The sequence below is a fragment of the Dipodomys spectabilis genome, unplaced genomic scaffold, assembly GCF_019054845.1.
Source record: "Dipodomys spectabilis isolate Male_0828 unplaced genomic scaffold, ASM1905484v1 ptg000059l, whole genome shotgun sequence".
NCBI classification, from domain to species: domain Eukaryota; kingdom Metazoa; phylum Chordata; class Mammalia; order Rodentia; family Heteromyidae; genus Dipodomys; species Dipodomys spectabilis.
The window spans coordinates 1,195,949-1,214,038 of NW_024870736.1; the positions used below are offsets into that span (position 1 = coordinate 1,195,949).

General features: G+C 42.2%; 1 protein-coding gene across 1 annotated transcript in view; it reads right to left on the bottom strand.

Annotated features, from left to right (window-relative positions):
• Positions 1 to 15,843, bottom strand: part of Eci2 (enoyl-CoA delta isomerase 2) — a 17,614-nt gene extending 1,771 nt beyond the window's left edge. The window contains exons 1-8 of the mRNA XM_042680315.1: positions 15,770 to 15,843; positions 14,018 to 14,162; positions 11,664 to 11,762; positions 11,041 to 11,229; positions 8,008 to 8,077; positions 7,729 to 7,831; positions 6,698 to 6,818; positions 1,183 to 1,272 (exon numbers count right to left, since the gene is read on the bottom strand). Of these exons, the coding sequence (XP_042536249.1) occupies positions 1,183 to 1,272; positions 6,698 to 6,818; positions 7,729 to 7,831; positions 8,008 to 8,077; positions 11,041 to 11,229; positions 11,664 to 11,762; positions 14,018 to 14,162; positions 15,770 to 15,813 (861 nt within the window). The 5' untranslated portion in view covers positions 15,814 to 15,843. The remainder of the gene's footprint in view (positions 1 to 1,182; positions 1,273 to 6,697; positions 6,819 to 7,728; positions 7,832 to 8,007; positions 8,078 to 11,040; positions 11,230 to 11,663; positions 11,763 to 14,017; positions 14,163 to 15,769) is intronic.
• Positions 15,844 to 18,090: the final 2,247 nt, after the last annotated feature.

Genomic DNA, 18,090 nt, shown 5'->3' on the forward strand with positions numbered 1-18,090 from the left:
GTAATGGGGCTTGAAGTCATGGCCTGGGGACTGTCCCTTATCTTTTTGCTCAGGGCTGGCTCTCTACCACTTGAAGGACAATTCCACTCTTGGCCTTTTGGTGCTTAATTGCAAGTAAGAGTCTCACACAAACTTTTCTGTCTGGGCTGAGATTCTCAGATCTCAGCCTCCTGAGTAGCTAGATTACAGGGATGAGCCACAGGCATCTGGCTGAGTTTTATTTGGCTGAAGGAAAATGAGGCTGTCTTATATTGCATTTCTAATCTAAAGCCACTAAATGGAAGTTCTACATTTGCAATGTCTCTTCCAGAACAATAAACTCTATTGCAAATGTTCTAAGTCTTAGGAGTTGGTTCTGCTCTACTTTTTAAAATGCAATCCTGAATAACAACTCAGAGTATATGATAGCATAATGAGAATTTAAAAACTGAACAAGAGGTATGGAATTCTAGCTATCTGGGAAGCTGAAATTTGAAGATCTGGTTCACAGCCAGTCTAAGCAGATAAATCCAAAAGACCCTTATCTCCAATTAACCAGCCAGAAGTGGAGGTGCAGCTCACGTAGTAGAGCCCCGCCTCTGAGAGAGAAAGCCAAAACCTAGAGAGTGAGGTTCTGAGTTCAAGCCCCAGTACCAGCACATGCACATTTGCACGCACACACACACACACACACACACACACACACACACACACACACACACTCACACATCATGTATCTTTTCCTCTCCCTTGCTTTGAGATGCTAAAGAATATTTGCTAAGCATTTTCTTGGGCTCCACCTTTGGAATCATGCCAACACAGAGATGGACCTGTTCCAGTGTCTCATATACTGGCAAACTGGGCTGACAGAAAGGCTGAGGCATGCTAGTAAGCTCTGCCTACATAGTCATGTGACTGCAAGATGTCAGGTGGTCTCATTCTCAGTGGATGTTACTTATCCACAAGGCCCAGCACTGTCTCAGCCACTCGGCAGAGAGAGAAGAGGGTCCCCCAAACTAGACCCTACACAGAGATCCTTCTCAGACCCTGATTTCTCCATATGTAAAATTCCTCAAGTTGCAGCAAGTGATTTAGCTTCTATAGCGTTTCCTTATCTTAGGAAGGGAAGGGAGGGGGAAGACAGGATAATTTTATGAAGAGAAATTACACATTACATCTTGTTTTTAAGCTTCTCAAAGTTACCTTGGCTGGGCCCATTATCTTCGGGAAAGTGTAAGAGGAGCATCCCTCTGCCGTCTGGCCGAGGTGGCTAAATGGAGTATGAAAGGTTGCCTGTTAGGGATAAGGAGAGAACTGAAAATCAAGTTTCATGGGATTTTAAAAGTCATGATTTGTTTATAATTTCACAATTTTGGTTTTCTTTTCCTTCCTTCCCTCAGTTTTTTCTCTTTCTTACTCTTTTCTTCTCCTCCTTTGTTTACCTTTCTCCTTTTTCTTTCCCTTTCTTTCTGGCCCCTTGCTGATTAAGTAAAAAATCTGGACTGTCTGCTTAGGTTGGCTCTGAACTGCAAGCCTCGATCTTGGCCCCCTGAGCATCTCACAGTGTAGTCTGGAAACATATTCCAGGCTGGAAATATATTCCAGGATGGACTCTCAATTCACAATCCGGCCTCAGCCTCTTGAGTGCTGGGATTACAGGCCATATACCACCACACCCAGTTCTGTGTGTGTGTGTGTGTGCACGTGCACAAATGTGCCAGTCCAGAGTCTTGAACTCAGGGCCTAGGTGCTGTCCCTAGGTGCTGTCCTTTGAGCTTTTTTGCTCAAGGCTACTAGCACTCTACCACTTGGCCACAGCTCTACTTCCAGCTTTTTGTGGTTAATTAGAGATAAGAGTCACAGACTTTCCTTCTAGGCTGGCTTCAGATCTCTATTCTCAGACCTTAGCCTCCTGAGATTATAGGCATGAACCACTGGTATATGGCAAGATATACTTCTTTAAAAGTGTGTTGTAAATAAGATTTTTTTGTTGTTGTTGGTTGTGGGGCTTGAATTCAGGGCTTGGGCACTATCCCTCAGCTCTTCAGCTCAAGGCTAGTGCTCTACCATTTGAGCCACAGCGCCACTTCCGGTTTTCTAGTGCTTTATTGGAGATAAGAGTCTCATGGACTTTCCTGCCCAGGCTGGCTTTTAACAGTGATCCTCAGATCTCAGCCTCCTGAGTAGCTAGGATTACAGGTGTGAGCCACTGGCACCCAGCGTAAATAGATTTTTATAAACATTGAGTTAATAGAGCTATACCATTTCTGGTACAGGGAAGACCTCCATTGCCCCCAGAGTATACCTTCCTTGTAGCTAATCCATTCTTCCTATCATCCCCATGCAATCGAGTTTTGGCTTTTCTATAATTTTACATAAATAGAATCCTTAATTCTGAAACCTTACTTTGGGCTCTGTCACTTGGCAAAAGGCTTTTGAGTGTTATGCTGTTGCATACTAATAGTTTGTTCCTTTTCATTGCTGTATAATAATCCTTGTAAGGATGTATCATAATTTGTTTCTCCATTTTCCATTAAATGCCACCACTGTTAAGTCCAGTGGTTTGGTTATTATGATTAAAGTGATTTAAATGTATAATCTTTTTTATGCAACACGAACAATTCCTGTTTTGTCAATGAAGTTGAAAATCAAGGTTTTTTTCTGATTAATTCTAATAAAAAGGTGGTTGTGTACAGGATTCTGGGTGACTTAAGTTTTCAGTTCTCATGGACATAAACCTGGCAGCAGAATTGCTGGTTGTGAGAAAAGTGTAACTCAAATTATAGGATTCTCTCCCAAAGTGGGTATACCACTGTAACAATCTAGCACTGTAGAGTTCCATTTGCTCTGTACTCTTTGGAACAAACTAAACTTGGTTACTATATCTTTTTTCTTTCTTTCTTTCTTTTTCTTTCTCCTTCCTTCCTTCCTTCCTTCCTTCCTTCCTTCCTTCCTTCCTTCCTTCCTTCCTTCCTTCCTTCCTTCCTTCCTTCCTTCCTTCCATCATCCTCTCTCTCTCTCTCTCTCTTTGGTCCATCTGACATCTGACTCAGGTCCTGAGCACTGTCGGTAAGCAATTTTGCTCAAGACTAACACTCTACCACTTTGAGCCACAGCCCCATTTCTGTTTTCTGAACAGTTAATTGGAGCTAGGGGTCTCACAGGGATTTTTCTGTTCAGGCTGGCTTTGAATCTTGATCCTCAAATCTCATCCTCCTGAATAGCTATGATTACAAGCATGAGCTACCAGCTACCAGCTACTATGTCTTTTTAGTTGCACATTTGTTTATTTTTTGGTGGTTCTAGGGATTGAATTTAAGGCCTCCTTCTCGTAAGGCAGGCCCTCTACCACTTGACCAGGGCCGCTTAGACCCTTCCTTCTATATCTTTTTAACTTTAATCATATGAGTAGGGGTGTAGAGCTGTCTGGTGGTTTTATTTTACACTTTATACTTATAGAACGCCTTTTCATTAGCCATGTATACTACTTCTTTGGTGAAGAACTGTTGAAATATACTTGCCACTATTTTTAAGTTAGATTCTTTGTTATTTCATTTTTGAGTTGTAAGAGTTCTTTAAACATTTAGGTTGCAAGTCTTTTTGCTCTCATTTGTTATGGAAATTATTTTTCTGTAGCTTATCATCCCATTCTTTTAAAAGATCTCTATCCTTATAGTTAAAGAGCCACTATCCTTCAGCTTCTGTGGGCAGTCCTCATTTTTAGATTATATTGATGATCTACTACATTACATACATACTTTAGCAAGATTAGCCTTTGTTGTGAGTTGAAAAATTGTACCCTCTATTTTGAATTTGTCTTGACTTTGCTCTAGAGATCTTTTTTTTTTTGGGTCCGGTCATGGGGCCTGAACTCTGGGCCTGGGCACTGTCCCTCAGCTCTTCAGCTCAAGGCTAGCGCTCTACCACTTGAGCCACAGCGCCACTTCCGGCTTTCTTCTTTTTTCTTATGTGGTGCTGAGGAATCGAACCCAGGGCTTCAGGCATGCAAGGCAAGCACTCTACCACTGAGCCACCTTCCCAGCCCCCTCTAGAGATCTTTTGATTGGTTATATACCAGAATCATTTCAAGTATCAGTTATCTATTTTTGGTTTGTGTGTTTCTTTCTTTTTTCCTTTTTCCTTTTTTGTTGTTGCCTATTGGAGCCTGAACCCAGGGCCTGGCCCTTTAGCTTTTCCACTCAAGCTGGCACTCTACTATTCCAGTCACAGCTCTGCTTTTGGGTGGCTACTTGAGAGTCAGAATCTTACAGACTTTTCTGCCTGAGCTAGCTTCAAATCATAATCCTCAGATCTTAGCCTCCTGAGTAGCATTATAGCCATGAGCCACCAGTGCTTGTCTATTGGGCTCTTAATTTATTTATACAACATAAAAGGATATATAGATCTCATTTCACATAATCAGCATAGTGTTATCTTTAATGCACATTTGTTAGAGATATAAAGTCATAATGTATGCATTATATGAATAAAAATGCAAAATGAAATGTTCTCATTAGCATTATTTTTCTTTTGTTTCTCCAAAAGAAATCTTAAACCAGTAACCTGAGAAGACACAACCAAAGGAATACAACCAGAAAACTGATAGAAAAACAAAGGAAAACATAACCACATCTAAGGAACTGTAAACAGGTACAGTCAAACCTGACACAGAGCTTCATTACAATGCTTATTTTCAGAAATCAAAACATGGATGTATGAATGGTTTAGAGTCTGGCATTATTACTGTTTGGAGAATTACCTTGGGAGAATTTTTTTCCCTCTAGGTGCCAGTTTACTCATCTGTAGAATTGTGAGTCCCTGCCTCATAGTGTGCATTATGTACATATGTAGGGGGAAGGGAACTATGGGTAGGGGTATAATGTAGGTTAGTTAATGGAGTACCAAGTACATGGTAAGTACTGAAAAAGTATTTTATAATTTTGTTTTTTGTGCAACTATTGGGCTTGAACTTAAGGCCTGAGCACCATCCCTAAGCTTTTTTGCACAAGGCTAGCTACTCTACCACCTGAGCCACCAGTCTACTTCTGGCATTTTGGTGGTTAATTGGAGATAAGAGTCTCACAGACATTCCTGTCCAGTCTGGCTTCAAACCATAATCCTTAGATCTCAGCCTCCTGAGTAGCTAGGAATACAACAGTGAGCCACTGATGCTGGCTTATTTTATAATTTTGAAAGCCACAGAAAAGGTGCCATTTGCTGGCCAAGGGGTAAATAGACATTGTTAACCACTGCTTGTAATAAAGAATGGACAGCATGTACTAATTAGTATTTTGTCTCTATGGCTTAAATACAAGTCCATCATTTAATATATGGTATTTGCTCATGATGTCAATGAGACCTCCTGGGACTCAATTCAGTGGTAGAAAGCAACTGTTTTTCATAGTAGATAAGAACTCTACCTCCACACAAACAAAAATCACTTAAAAGAATCTTCCAGTCTTAGAGGTGTGATTAGTTCTATAATAAATGTTCTACAGCAAAAGTTCATCCCATATTTGTTTAAAGTGACAAAAATGAGAAACAGCCTAGGGTTCCAGAAGTCAGGAACCACTTAAACCAGACTTATATAAACCAAATACCAGTACTGGTTACCTCTGAATGGTAAAATAATGAGTGACTTTATACAAGGTATACATTTTACTTTAACATATATAACATGGCATTATGAGATACATATATAATAAAATGAATGCTTTAGTGGAAAAAAATTAGCTTATCCACCATCTCACATAGTTAAAATCCTCTACAAGGCAGTTATAAATGTACTAATTCAGCAAAAATCTTGCCTGTAATCAACTGCTATTAACTCCAGTTGCTCATGGAACTTTCCCTCTTATGTATGTGTTCCTGTATGTCCTTTGACCTTCATCTGCACCATAGGTTGACTGATTGCTTGATTGCAGGTACTTGCACTTTCATTTTTTTCTGCTCACAGATGGCACTCTACCATGTGTGCTAGGCCTCCAGTTCTGGCTTTTTGCTAGTTAACTGGAAATGAGTCTCAAGGATTTATTTGCCCTAGCTAGCTCTGAACCACAATCCTCAAATTTCAGCTTCTTGAACAGCTGTTTGAATAGAGATGTTTAGCTTAAATTTTCTGTTTGTGCTTTTCCATATTTTTCAAAACATTTTCTTCTATAACAAACACATTCAAGTGTTTAAATGGTAAGCTCAAGGCTGAGCTGCATTCTGGATAAGAAATTACTTATAAGCTTTAGTTTTCTTATCTGCAAAGGAGCGGGGTTAGAGTGGTAGATTGATAATAGTTTGATGCTCATGGGCTCATGCCCAGTGTTCCAGGACTTACTTAGATAAAGAGGCCCAAATTATCTATCTGAGTATAACCTGCAAAGATGTTACTTCTTGCTTTCTTATTAGGGGAAGTGTTCAAGTTTCTCCCGTGTATTTGAGTAACATGAAAATTGAGTTAGTATTGTATATTTGATTAGAATACTGAACTATCGTAGTTGGGAAAAAATTTATAGCAAATTAGTATTTAGAAAACTCAAGTAAATGATGGAGGACAAAACATAATCCTTCAAGTTAGTTGAATTCTTTGGGGAAAATAAAATCTTGATATAGCATATTCTATCATAAGCTATATGAAACATACTTAGTACTAGCAGCAATCCAAGAGAATCCAAAGGATCTCATTTCACTACTGCCTGGCCTCCCAGGTTTCTGGGAGCTGACTTACCCGATCCGATGCATATACAGCATCAAACAGCCCAAGAAGGGTGACGGGGATTCCCACAGCTGGACCATTCACCACTGCAATCAGAGGCTTGGGAAAATCTATAAAACAGTCTACAAATTGCCTATAGCAATGAAAATAGAAAAGCATTTAATGGAGCTGGGAAGGTGGCTCAGTGGTAGAGTGCTGGCCTCCCATACATGAGGCCCTGGGTTTGATTCCTCAGCACCACATAAACAGAAAGAGCCAGAAGTAGCACTGTGGCTCAAGTGGTAGAGCGCTAGCCTTGAGCTGAAGAGATGAGGGACAGTGCCCAGACTCAGAGTTCAAGCCCCATGACCACAAAATAAAGAAACAAAAAAAGAAAAGAAAAGAAAGGAAAAGCATTAACATTCTAAAACAACATTCCCAAAGTACAGGCAAGACAGTCTGAAATGAAGACACTAACCAACACTGCCTTCCTGTCTGGCCGCATCTACTCTTCTACCCCAGATCTGTCCAGGATAACCCTACTCAAGCCACCTGGTGGTAGCAGCCAATCCTACAGGCTAAGCCTGGCTGTATGCTAGCTATGGTATAAGAAACTGAGGTGGGCGTCTAAGAAAATGCAGCAATACTGTAGCCCAGTGGGACTCAGAGATGGTGGAATCAACCAGACAGGAAGAGTGATGCCTTCATACTGCTTTCTGTGGCTCTCTGCATGACTTCAAGTCTCCTACAGCCAGCATTCATGGAAGTCTATTCATTCACCTGACCAGATGACAACCTGCTAAAGTTCTCTGTCTCAAGATGAGAGACTCTTACTTACAACTCTAGTTTATCTTTTGCCTTCTAGTCAATTTGACACACAGTGGCAAATGTCAAATAGATAAAATGAATGCCTGTATACTCATGGACAGGATGGAGACATGCCCGTCCAAAGTCTCAATGAGTTGAAGCAATGCAGAGAAGTAGGCATTTTACTTTTGCTCAACTGAATACAGCTTTGATGCATAAGAATGAGCCCTCAGGGATCAGGCAAATGTCACTCTTACCTCAGTAAAATGGCACCACTTTTGGCTACTTCCTCTATTCCTCCTGGAGGAATCTTGGTGAAGTTAGTTAAATCATTTCCACTGCTGTAATAGTCACCATTTCCTGGGAACAATAAAAATACCAGGTCTAGCATACATTCAATGTAACCATTCAGTCTAGCATCTCTTTTTAGAGTATTGCTGCTTTTCTTTCACTTTCAAATAAACTTGCTCTGTCTGCTTTAAAAAAAGAGAGCACAAGAAAGACATTTAAGTAATTAGTCTGAGAAAATGCCTTACCTGTTATAACAGTGATGGTTGAGTTATCCTTGCTTGCAGCTTCAAGTGCAAGTATAATCTCTCGATACATCTGTGTGAATGGGAAGACAGACAATGAGAAGAAACTGAAATTGGTTCATTGTACCAGTCTGCAAACCTGCTCCCAGAACAACCCAAACATGTATACTGGTTGCATTTGTGTGTGTGTGTGTGTGTGTGTGTGTGTTGGGCCTGTACTTTGTGAGTACATGCCTGTAGTACTTGGGCTTGAAATCAGGGCTCTGTGCTTTTGCTCAGCATTTTTGTTCATGATTGGAACTCTACCATTGGAGCCACATCTCCAGTCCAGCATTTAGCTGGTTAATTGGAGATAAGAGTTTCAAGACTTTCCTCCCCAGGCTGGTTTCAAACCTTAATCCTCGGATCTCTGCTTCCTGGACAGCTAATATTACATGTGTAAGCTATGACTGCCCAGCTTTATTGTTATACATTTTTTTCCTGTCAGTCCTGGGGCTTGAACTCAGGGCCTGGGTGCTGTCCCTGAGCCTATTTGTGCTTAAGGCTAGTACTCCTATCACTTGAGTCACAACACCACTTCCATATTGGTTATATTTAAATACCTAAAAAGTTAGTTGATTACTCTCTAAATCATTTTCATTCCTCTGTTATTCCTCAGTACATGCTGTGTCTCCATGCTAAGGTAGAGGTAGAGGGGCTGTTCACAAAGTGAATTAAAAAGACACCTTCGTTGAGCTTCTGGAATTAGCACATTTTTAACTGAAAGAATACTGTGCTCAAGTGTGTGTGTGTGTGTGTGTGTGTGTGTGTGTGTGTGTGTGTGTGTGTGTGTGTGTGTGTGTGTGTATAAAACTTAAGCAAAAGGAAGGTCATCTGAGGTACTAATGTTTGTCTAGAGCAGGTGAGATGCTAGCTGGCCAGAGGAAACATTCTTGAAGCTGCATCTCAGTTGTCACTTCAAGAAATAGCACGTGTCAAAGGCAGTCTAAGACATGTTAACAAATGCCAAAAGGCTGGGATTTTTGAGCTGCTAGAATGAGATTCTTGGGCAGTAGTCTCTTAAGTTTTAAATCAGTAACATTTCTGAAAATTTTGTGTTGCTGTACTTCAGAAACTGTTCCACTGTGAGAAAGAATGATGAAGAGGATAGATATTCATGGATCTAAAGACACAGAAATATTAAGGGAGGGATTTTACATAATGCAAAATTAAAGGAAGAAGGAGAAAGTAGTTTCTATATTGTGAGAATACTGATGACCTAGCATGGTAAAGTGACTCACCGTAGCCAGGATTAGGAGAGGGATAAGTTGGGTAAATTACTTCTTAACATGTCTGTCTATTTATTATTAACTGAAAGCAACAAGCTCCTTGTGGAAATTAGAGCAATCCTTGTGCAGACAGTACAGAAACTTATTAGACACTTGTAATGAGGAGCTATCACTGCCATGGTTACAGAGACATGAGGAAGGTAAACAGAAATCAAACACTCAGAATTCAGTGTTTTATCAACTAAATGGCACATATCCAATTTCATGCAATTCTTACTTATACATATATCAAGTTAATATCCAGGACCTGATGCAACTTAGAAATCTAATGAAAACCCAGAAATGGAGGGATGAGGGGTTAATAAATGTAGCAATGGTTCTCAATGGACACCATGCTAAAAATGAACTATATAATGTGAGTGGAGATGGGAAGGAAAAACAGAGAGAGCAAGGGAAGGGGTAACACTGTAACTGTAACCCCTCTGAAATATACAAAAAAAAAAAAAACCCAAAACAAAACATGCCTACAATCCTAGCTACTTTGGAAGCTGAGATTTGAGGATGATAGTTCAAAGGCTGCCTGGGCAGGAAGGTCTGTGAGACTCTTATGTCCAATTAACCACCAGAAAACCAGAAGTGGAGATGTGGCTCAAAGTGGTAGAGCCCCTTGAGCAAAAGAACTCTGGGACAGTGCCCAGACCCTGAGTTCAAGCCCTACAACTGACAAAAACAAAACAAAAAAATCAACAAAAAATCCATAATGATTAAAGACCTCTCAAATTTTACTCCCAGTTCATCTCCAAGCATCTGATGAATTCCCTGTAATTTATTTCAAAGGGAAGGGGCTAAAATAGTTATCTTGTTATCATTCTAGGTCAAAGGCATGATGTGAAACCCTTGGAAACTGCTTTTTCAAAGCAAAGCTGGGCTATGCTCCATTTTATATTATTTTTTAATTTTTAATTTTTTATTATAAAGATGGGTTATAGTTATTATAAAGAGAAGTTACAATCTGTGAGACTCTTCAATTAGCCAGCAAAAAGCCAGAAGTAAAGGTGTGGCTCAAGTGGTAGAGAGTCAGCTGTGATAGAAAAAGCCAAGTTCAACCCCCAGTACCAACACACACACACACACACACACACACACACACACACACACTCTCTCTCTCTCTCTCTCTCTCTCTCTCTCTCTTTCTCTCTCTCTCTACTAGAATGCATTTGTACAGGAGGGGATTTCATTGTGAAGTTTTCCCGCCTATGTGCAATCAGTCTCATCCCTTCTATTGCTCTCCCTTCCCTCTTTCCTAAAACAGCAGGTTTCACTGAAATATTTTCATACATGTAAACCATTTACTTCGGTCATGTTTGGATTGGGCTATTAGAGGTGAAGTCTCTCCCCTCTCCCTCTGCTTATATTAAATGAAGGTTCACGAGAGCAGAAAAGACAAATTTAGGTGACTTGAAGACACTCAGGGAAACATTATAATGAAGCCTAACCTTAGCGGGCTTTTCTGTGCATTCTATGAGAGCTACATGTATTTCACTTATACTGATTTAAATGATTTGTGCTTCCATTCACAGGAAAATCACTTCTGGATATGGAGACGCTACTTCAAACAAATGCTAAGCAAAGATTTCACAGTTCTGAATGTACAAATCAAACCAGAAAACCACACAAAAAATATAACTAATGTAGAAATGACAATATTTTGAGTGAAATAAGTAGAAGAAAAGAGGAACAGGAAATGCTTCTAGGAAAGTGTCATTACCTGAGTGGTGATGGCATTTTTCTGGGCAGGACGGTTAAACATGATCTTCGTGATGCCATCTTCAGAGGTCACAACCACATCTTCAGATCCAGGAGTCTTCTGGTCAGCCCCAGGCTCTACGTGGCTAGAGGATTCAGATGGAGAACTCAAACTGGACACTAAATCCACATAATTCTGCCTGGCAGTTTCCTGAAGAGTAGATGACAAAGAACTCAGCTATAGTCAAGGAGTAGGCATTCTGAGGACCATACTATGCAAATAAATAGAACTTAGTGGTAGACAAAAGAGCATAAGACCTTGATCATTAAAACACATTAAGGCTTCAATGGTGGCTCATGCCTATAATCTCAGCACTGGGGAGAGGGAGGCAGGAAGATTAGAGTTTGAGCCCAGTTTCTGCTACATTGAAATACTTGTGGGCAGGATAGGAGGGGAAACCGGAGGAAAGAAAAGGAAGGGGTGACATTATACTCATTACCTTGACTTATGAAACAGTAACCCCTCCGTACAACATCTTAATATTAACAATACAATTATATTTAAAAAAAGATTTCAAAGACTCTTTGAAACACCAAGCCTTTAGAAATCCAGCAAATAAATGCAGAGTAAAGAAGTTAATTTACCTTGGGCAGGCTGCCGAGGGCATTCCAAGCATCCCATTTGGCCTTGTTAACAAAATCAAATACACCAGGTTTGGGTATACTACAAGGTCCTTCAGTAGCCTGCAAAAAGGGTAAATGTGATTAGTGGTCAAATGTTTATGCAAACTGAAACCTTACATATTTAACACTCATAAAGTTCAACGCTAGCAAGAATACCTCTCTCAAATCTTTTCATAGAGTATGCAAAATGATCTTGAGTTTTTCCTTACCTATACTTCATAGTATTGGTGAGAACACCCAAATAAGAGAAAAAGAGTAGAGAGGCAAAAGGTGCTATTAGCTACCCAGTCTTACTGCTTATAAATGGAAATAATGCAAGAGAAAAACTTTGAGAAATTACTTTCTAAAAAAGTCTAATAGATCAGCCAGTGCCTGTAGCTCACACCTGTAATCTGAGCTATTCAGAATGCTGAGATCTGAGAATTGTGGTTCAAAACCAGGCTAGGCAGACACATCTGTGAGTCTCTTATCTCCAATTAACCAGCAAAAGGCAATAAGTAGAGCTGTGGCCCAAGTGATAAGAGTATCAGCCTCGAGTGAAAAAATTTAAGAGAGTGCAAGACCTTTAGTTTAAGCCCCAGTACCATCATGTACATTCACACCAACCACAAAAATATCTGGTAATTAATTTTGTTGATAACCTCATTTTTCACAAATGATCAAAATAGCCACTAATTTTCTAAAGAAATTAGTTAACATTTGAAAACTCACAGGACTCTACAATATCCTGCTCCCAAATTGTACTGGGATTGAATCTAGGGCTTCAAACAATAGACAAGTGCTGTACCACTGAGCTACATTCCCAGACAATCTTCACATACTCTGAAAGCCTGTGGACAGATATATATATAGATATAGATATATATGCCACCAATTCAGTGAACACACCACTGTAGCTAGTCACTAGTAGAGAGAAGGTGTGAGCTATTAGAACCACAGGCCCTCAGGAAACTTGACTGAAAAGTATCCCAATTGAAAATGAAAAGCAACTAAATTTTATTTATTTGAGCTTGGGTGCAATGGGTGTCCTGAGCTGACTAAAATGTCCTATTCAGCTATATTTTAGAGATGTCAATTTAAAACTCTTTCTAAAATTTCTATAACTTTGTAATACAGTTAGCTAAAAGAGGAAAGAGGCTTTGAAAAACAAAGGTAGTAAAAATGGCCTTGACTTAAATATGCCTTGAAACTGAAAGTCAAAGTGCAAGACTTAGCTGTCTGCAAAGGTGGAGGGAACATACTCCATAGGATAGAGTTTGCCTTATCTTCTGACTATTTTCACTGCTGAGACCAATTGTAAGTAGAGGAAAGGGCAGTACTCAACACTACCCTCAGCTTCAATAACTTGCTAGAAACTCTCTCAGAATCCACTGTAAGCTGTTTCATTCATGAGTATGATTCAAAGGGGGGAGTTTATTTTTTAACTCCATTGGTAAAGACTCATAGCTTTAACATAGCTGGCTAGTTACAAACAACACTGATGATAGTTACAAATAAAATCAAGAAGCAAGTAATTTCAGGAAATAGCGGTACAGAATGGTGATTGGTTACAAGATAGAGACATTACCATTTGACAGATTACTTTTTCTTACAATATAAGTTCTCAATCACTCAAATGAAATGATCAAATTTGGCCGTTTTGAACTTCCTTCCTTCCTTCCTTCCTTCCTTCATTTTGTGCTCTTTATTTCCTGTTTTCTGTGTCCTTCCCTCCCTCCCTCCCTTTCTTTCTTCCCTCCCTCCTTCCTTCCTTCTTCCTCCCTCCCTCCCTTCCATCTGGGTACTAGGCTTGAACTCAAGGCCTCTAACTCTTTCTTAGCTTTTTCACTCAAGGTTGGTGCTCTACCACTTGGGCACCTCCATTTGTGACTTTTTGCTGGTTAACTGAAGATAAACATCTCATAGACTATTTTGTCCAGGTTGGCTTTGAGTCACATTCCTTATATTCTCAGCCTCCTGAGTAGCTAGTATTGTATTTGTGAGTCACCAGAATGCAGCATTCATGTGTTTATTTGGATGAATGTCAAACATGCCAATATCATACTATTTCACTCCTACATACTCAGGTATTCATCTCAAAAACAAAAACAAAAACCCACCCCGGCACACTTAAGTAGTTGCTTTGTGCCACAATAGTATTTCAAGACATAACAAAGTACAACAAACAAAAGAAAACAGAGCTCACATGTACACACACTTCAGAGGAAAACCAAAACTTAAATATTAAAGCTCAATTTTAGTGGCCACACAATGTGTCTATTTGAGAAATCATCAGTTCAAAATGTCTCTAAAGATTTCATACCATAGGCAATTACCTGCTTATACAGGGCATAGAGTTTTAGCTTCACTTCATTTCCTGGATCCTTCTTCAAGAGCTTCACCTGATTCATTGCATTTTCGAAGTCCTCCTGACTTGCTCCCATGGTTCTGCTCAGATGTAGCTGAACAACCTGCAGAAGACTACAAAGAATGGACTACATTTTATTTCTTCCTTTACTTTTCTACAGCCTGATTTCTTTCTTTCGTTTTTATTGAGGAGGAGCAGTTGGGGGGGGGGGGCGGTCCCTTAGCTTTTCACTCAAGGCTGGAATTCTACCAGTTTAAGCAACAGCTCCACTTCTGGCTTTTTGATGGTTAATTAGAGATGTCTCATTGACTTCTGCTTCATCTGTTTTTGAACTTCAGTCCTCAGATCTCAGCCTTCTGAGTAGCTAGGATTATAGGCATGAGCTACCAGCCCTCAGTCACACAGCCCGATTTCTAATTGTTCTCAACCTTTAGATACCAAAATTCAATGTTTATTTATAAATATGTTCTCTATGCTAGTCCTAGCATGGTAGCAGCAAATAGGCCCTAGAAAACAGAGGCTCACTGTAGTAATGCTTGACTCATAGAAAAGAAGGCTCCATCCAAGAAATATTGGTAAGCAATTCAAAATGAAAATGGCCAAGTACAATTTTTCCATAAGTTGAAAATTAAGGGCATTAAAAGTAGAACTGAGGAAGGGGACAAGAGGAGTAAAATGTACAGAATTTAATCTTGAATCCCAATGTCCTGAAATAGCCTTTGCTGAAGGAACAAAATTTATTATCTGGCCAATTCTTGTTGTGCAGTTGTCAAAACACATGTCCCAACACACACACGCACACACACAATCGAAGGATGGAAGGAGGGAAGACCGGGCTGGAAAATAGTGGAGAGGGCACAGGTAGGCCTACCTTCACCTCAGGCAATATGTTTAAATAGCCAGACAGGAGCGCAGGAAAAATAGGAAGCAATGCCAGGCGATAAGCAATGTTTTAAGCTAGAGCATAGTAGGGAGATGGTGGCCCAGTTCAGGGAACAGCACTGAGACCACAGGCAAAAAAAATGGAATGGCAATGACAGTATCAATAGCATTAAGGGTAATTAAAGTTAAAATAACAATTACAAATAAAGCCCCAGTCCGTGGAAGCACTTGCACGCACGGCGTTCACAAGAAGGCCTAAAATGTGGTGCAAACTTTATGTTTCACAAGGAAGTGTGTTTCCTCCCCACAGGTGTGTGGGTGGGGTGATTTTTGTTTTAAGTAAGTAGGTCGCTCGGAGTTCCACCACGGTTAGGCGGGGGTTCCCACGCACAGAGTCGCTTCGGGGCTGCTGGGCTGGTCCTTTCCCTCAGCACTGCAAGACACAGACTCGACAAGGAAACAGGTGTAAGTCCACGCACGCCAGCGGCCACCCACCGACTGGTTTCCTGCAGCGCTCAGCACAGCAGCACATCCTTGAAGGTCCCCGCGGCGTTGGCAAAGCGGCCTCCGCCCCGCGTGGGGCCCGCAGGCAGGGCAGCTGGCGGACGGCGCGGGACGGCGCGGGGCGGCGCGGCCCCGCAGCAGCACCGCCGCTTCCCTCACGACTTCCCCAAGCCCCAAGCCCATTGGCGGGCACTCCCAACCTCTCGTTGGGAAACGAAGGAAATCCTGCTACCGAGAACAGACAGAGCGGGCCCAAGGGCGACAGCCCTCCTCGCCAGCAGGGCTGCGGCGTCGGCAGTGACCTTGGCGTGGGCGGCCAGGGCCCCGCACTCACCTCGAACGCAGAGGACGCCCCAGTCTCCCAGTCACAAACGCCATCGCAAGTCCGGGCCGCGCAGGAGCAGCGGCTCGGGGGCGGGGCCTGAGCTTAGGGGTGGGATCGAGTCCGGTGTGAGTAGGGTCAGGACGAGAGCCATGGTGTGGGTGGGGAGACGGGCGGGGCTTGAGATTGACAGAGGCGGGGATTGGGGCTCAGCCTGGACTCGCAGTGGACGGGGCCGGGATGCGAGTCCTAGGTGGGCGGAGCCAGAGGCAGGTCTGAGCTCGCTGTGGGAGGGGCCAAAGTGAGGGCGGGGTGGGGCGGGGCTGGGACTGGGAGTGGGCGTGGTCGGACCTCGGGTACCCAAAGTAGGCGGGAATCGTAGCGAGGCCGACCACTGCACGTCAGAGCTGCTGGGGTACCGGGAAGCCCAAGTCCCGGGGCTAGGCGGAACCCAGGCTGGGACCTCTGGTGGCGATTTTTCGTCCTGCGGCGCACCGCGGTGCTCAGCAGAGGAGGAGAGCCGAGGTGTTGGAGGAAACACCCCACGGTTTGGAAGTGCGGCTGCGGCTGCCCCGCGGAGCGGGGAGGGAGCGTTTCGCCCTGTAGTGTAGCTGTGAGCTAAGGATCGAGACCCGAGCTCCAGAAGCTCGAGGCGGGGGCGCGTGGTGAACAATGATCACAGACCGGAGGGATGCCTGAGGATCAGGAACAGCCTTGATTGTGTGTGTGCCTGTCCACGGGGCTGCCCTTAAGCTTTGCTCCACAGTTCCACTTCCAGCTTTGTGGTGATTAATTGGTGATAAATATCTCGGACTTTCTAACCCAGGCTGGCTTCGAACTGTGATCATCAGACTCCCGAGGTAGCTAGGATTACAGGCTTGTGCCACTAGGGCCCAGCTTTCCCTGGAATGTTTCCATTCAACATATTAATGTCACTAACCATCTATGGGTAGTTTTGAGCCTCACTGAATCATTTAAATATGGGCCTTGAGCTGGGCGCCAGTGGTTCACACTTGTAATCCTAGCTACTCAGAAGGCTGAAATCTGAGGATCGTGGTTTGAAGCCAGCCTGTGTAGGAAGTCCAAGAGACTCTTATCTCCAGTTAACGACAAAAAGCTGGAAGTGGAGTTGTGGTTCAAGGGGTAAAGTGCCAGCTTTTAGCAAAAAGCTCAGGGACAGTGCCCAGGTCTGGAGTTCAAACCTCATTAACAGCACTATATATATATATATATCTTCTTTGGAGAAATACTGAGAAAGCGGGGGGGGGGGGGGGGGGGGTGAGGGGGGGTTGGGGGGGTGGGGGGGTGGATCACTACTACAAGGTAGGTGTGGGGAAGCATGACTGTAATCCAAGCACTGGGGAAGCTTTAGGAGGAGGGTTATAAAATTCCAGGCCAGCCATACAGCAAGTCTCTTAAACTTTGTGCTTAATGTTCAGTTTCCTTTGCCTTCTGAACAAGTTCAATTTTCTTATTCTGGCAAATAAGAACTCCCAAATTTGGCCCTTGCCTGCCTGCTCAGTCTGTTACATTGTGCTTGAAACTTCTATTTCAGATGAGCTTGAGGACCCGCCTTCTGTGAGTGTTCCTGGTTCCGGGTTTTCTCATTCCAAACACTAGGCTATTCAGGAAGCCTTGACCTACCCGTTGGGTCCATTTGGTCCTCCTGAGATGGACCTTGTCTCCCCGGCTTGTCTTTCTCCTGTCTGTATGTCACTATACTCACTTCTGATGAACAATTCATCACACAGCTCACAAAGGGCACACTCTGGGAAAGGCTACACGCTTTAACTCCATTTCTTGCATCTTGATACACAACACTTTGAAGATGTTTATTGAATATTAGATGAACTGTTGAAAGTTCTCTCTAGCCTATGTGTTTCTTGATGTAATGCAGGTACAGATCAATTGCTACCTTTTTAGTAAGTTGTCAGCAGATGTTAACATGAGTGTTCGGGTGCTTGGAAGTATTTCTTTTTCTATGAGTGGTAGCTAGAGGCAAAGGGATTTGGCTTTTTATCAGGTTCCTGTGTTGAAGCATACTAGGAAAACTGGTACTAATGAAACTATGAGGATACTTATTTCTAGACAGTTCAGGGGGAAGTGGATCTGTTATAGCTTCTTCTCTTAGTAAAGATTATTAGTTTATCTTCTTTCTATGTTCTGCATTATAGTTATGTCTGGATTTTTTTTTTTTTTTTTTTTTCGGTTGTGAGGCCTGAACTCTGGGCCTGGGCGCTGTCCATCAGCTCTTCAGCTCAAGGCTAGCGCTCTACCACTTGAGCCTCAGCCCCATTTCCGGCTTTTTCTGCTTATGTGGTGCTGTGGAATCG